Source organism: Chrysochloris asiatica, unplaced genomic scaffold (assembly GCF_000296735.1).
Source record: "Chrysochloris asiatica unplaced genomic scaffold, ChrAsi1.0 scaffold00025, whole genome shotgun sequence".
NCBI classification, from domain to species: domain Eukaryota; kingdom Metazoa; phylum Chordata; class Mammalia; order Afrosoricida; family Chrysochloridae; genus Chrysochloris; species Chrysochloris asiatica.
In genome coordinates, this window is record NW_006408543.1 from 6,747,453 (window position 1) to 6,751,012 (window position 3,560).

At 46.5% G+C, this 3,560-nt stretch overlaps 1 protein-coding gene across 1 annotated transcript; it reads left to right on the top strand.

Annotated features, from left to right (window-relative positions):
* Positions 1–1,267: 1,267 nt before the first annotated feature.
* Positions 1,268–1,812, top strand: LOC102815147 (protein UXT-like). Its single transcript, XM_006839514.1, has one exon. It carries the CDS (start codon positions 1,268–1,270, stop codon positions 1,775–1,777), a length of 510 nt encoding a protein of 169 aa, XP_006839577.1. The 3' UTR covers positions 1,778–1,812.
* The last annotated feature ends 1,748 nt before the right edge of the window (positions 1,813–3,560 follow it).

Here is a 3,560-nt window from a genome sequence, read left to right on the forward strand (position 1 = left end):
AAAGAATCCGAGGGATCGATCAGTGGGTTCACTGAGTCGTGTTAGGGATGGAGAAACTGAGGCCCACCAAGGGACAAGACGTGACTGTACAAAGCGAGTTAGGTCGAAGGCAGGCAGGCTGGGATGTCCAACCACTGTGTCTGGGAGTCTGCCTGTGACAGCTCTTTTATCAAGCCCCCCAGGTCTCCCCTGCCCTCACTCTACAAGATCTCCAAGGAGAAGCAGCCCTTGACATCTGGCTCCTGCTTCTTCTGCCTTATCCCCAGCTGAGTCAGCCTCCCACTTCCCCATTGGTCCCCTGTAGCCTTGAACTTTGGATCATTTCCCTCTTCCTGCCTGGGGCCACCTCCTCCAGGAAGTCCACCATCCTGAGAGCTGCTGCCCGGCACATAGTCACTGTCTTCATTGTCCAGCATTTCATCTGGTTCCTGCTCTAGAAACTCACTTCATCCCAACTACTCCTATTTCTTCTCTCTGTCCCTTCCCCAGGCCAGGACTGACTATGGGCCAAGACTCCTGGGAATGTGTACAAATTCATGAGCCAGCACATCGATGACTACCTGGACAAGGAAGTAACAGAGGGAGCCAGTCTATTCATGAGTGAGGAATGAAAGGAGGGATGAATCAGAAGTGAAAGTGCCTCCGGCCCATCTAGATGCCCCCTCCTTTAAGGACACCCTGGGTGGTGGTTGTTGTTAGGTGCCATGGAGTTGGTAACGACTCATAGCGACCCTATGCACAACAGAATGAAACACTGCTTGGTCCTGGACCAACCTCACAATTGTTGCCACGCTTGAGCCCATTGATGCTGCCACTGTGCCAAGTCCATCTCGCTGGGGGTCTTCCTCTTTTTCTCTGACCCTCCACCTTACCAAACATGATATCCTTCTCCAGCGACTGGTCCCTCCTGACAATACGTCTGAAGTATGAGAGATGAAGTTTGGCCATCTTGGCCTCCAAGGAGCACTATGGCTGCACTTCTTCCAACACAGATTTGTTGGTTCTCTTGGCAGCCCAGGGCACTTTCAATATTCTCCAAAGTCTCAATTCTTCTATGGTCTTCCTTATTCACTGTCCAGCCTTCACATGCATATGAGGTTATTGAAAATACCATGTACAAGCTCTTAATAGTTCAGCTGTTAGGTTAGAGGTTTGTTGGAAGAAAATCCTTGTAATCTAATTCTCAAAACTCAGCCATTCAAAGCCCAATGGCGACTTTGGGAAGGTGGGGATACACAGCGCAAGAGGCCAAACTGGAGTGGTCAACATGGCTTTCCCCCTCCCTACCCCTCAGGAGCTCATCATGGCGACGCCCCCTAAACGGCGGGCGGTAGAGGCCACGGGTGAGAAAGTGCTGCGTTATGAGGCCTTCATCAGTGACGTGCTTCAGCGGGACCTGAGAAAGGTGCTGGACCATCGCGACAAAGTATATGAGCAGCTGGCCAAATATCTTCAACTAAGAAACGTCATTGAGCGACTCCGGGAAACTAAGCACTCGGAGTTATACATGCAGGTGGATTTGGGCTGTAACTTCTTTGTTGACACAGTGGTCCCAGACACTTCACGGATCTACGTGGCCCTTGGATATGGTTTTTTCCTGGAGTTGACACTGGCAGAAGCTCTCAAGTTTATTGATCGTAAGAGCTGTCTACTCACAGAGCTCAGCAACAGCCTTACCAAGGACTCCATGAATATCAAGGCCCATATTCACATGTTATTAGAGTGGCTTAGAGAGCTACAAGGCCTGCAGAATCTCCCAGAGATGCCTCTTTACTGACTTCCTGTGCCCTTCCCCCAATATTAAAGAGCTTGAATGCCAAAAAAAAAAAAGCCCAATGGCTCATAGTTCTACTCTGACACACATGGGGCTGCCATGGCTCAGAGTTGGCTAGGCAGTAACTGGTTTTACTGGTTTTAAGGACAGGAAATCCTGCTTCCCAACTCAGCACATGTGGCTTTGTGGGTTAATGTGCCAGACTGCAAAGCCGTTTGAACTGCAAGGTTGGTGGTTCAAGCTCACCAGCTGCTCCTTGGAAACCCTATACAGGGTCGCTATGTGTTGGAACCAACTCGATGGCACTTAACAACAACAACAGCAACAACTCAGCACAACAAGCATAAGACAAAATTGAAAATACAACATGATTTTAACCAAGAAAAATAAAAGAGTTTGAAAAAAGACTTGAAAGGGCACACGAGTGACTGCACTGCTCTCTGTAACCATCGGTACTGCGCCTACTGCACACATTCATTACAAGGTTATCTACCTTTGAAATAAACCTGAAGACATTTCATAGTTTTTAAAACTTTTTATTGTAGCTTGGGTGAAAGATTACAGAGCAAATCCATTTTCCATTCAACAATTTACACGTGTTTTGTCATGACATTGTTTGTAATTCTCTCAATGGGACACTTTCCCACTTCCTCTTTGACTTTCTAGTACTATTTTTCCATTTTTCCTGCCCCTTCCTGACCCCTGAGCTTTGCTCTTGGACAGTTGTTACATGGATGACTATACTGAGAAGTGCATTCCTCTATGATGTTATTCACTTTACAGATCTGTCTACGCTTGAAGGAAAGTTGATCCCCAGGGGTGGGTTCAGTTCCAGGCTTGAAAGATGTCTAAGGACCATAGTCTTTGGGAGTTCTACCTCATTCATGCAGATAGATAGATTTTGGATTTGGTTCTACATTTTTTTTCTTTCCCACTCTTCCAAGATCTTCTATTGTGATCCCAATCAGAGCAGTCAATAGTGGTAGCTAGGTACCATCTAGCTCCTCTGGTCTCAGGCTAGTGGAAGTTATGGTCCTCATGGTCTCTTAGTCCTTTGAACTCATCATTGCCTTGAGTCTTTGCCTGTCTCCACTGTGCTTTGCTCTGAATGAGAAAAGATCAATAGTTGCATCTCAGATGGCTGCTGACCAGCTTTGAAGATCCCAGTTTCTATTCAGCAAAATACAACGCCTTTGTGGACCATGTTATGCTAATTGTCTTAGATGCTCCCATGAGATGACCTTAAAGGTGGTTGGTTTGGGCTAAGAAGTTTTCATAACTTTGTTCCTGGCATGCTTTACTGTATCCATAGGCATAATGGCAGCACATACAAATATATATGTAGAAATATCCTTTGCCATAACACAGATGAATTCTCTTGAGCTTCCCACATGTTCAGCTGGCATGTCTACCTGTGTATATATACACCTTGTTGTTAAGTTCCACTGAGTCGATTCCGACTCATAGCGACCCTGTATAGGGTTTCTGAGGAACGGTTAGTGGGTTACAATTAGCAGTCCAGTGATTATCCTATGACATCACACCAGGACTCGCTGATACTGTTATTATCACTGTCATTGCAGGGTGGTGTATGCAATAGTATCCGCCTTTGGCATCTTTGACCCTCACGCAACTCCTGGCATTTTCCTTTGCCTCGCTCACGCTGTGCTGATCTCCCAGTATTACATAGTGTTGTTCCCGTCCATCAAGTTTATACAAATCTTCTCTCTAGTTAGTGATTCTCCCTCTGTCCCCTCTGCCATCCCTGGTAACTCTCAAAGATCGT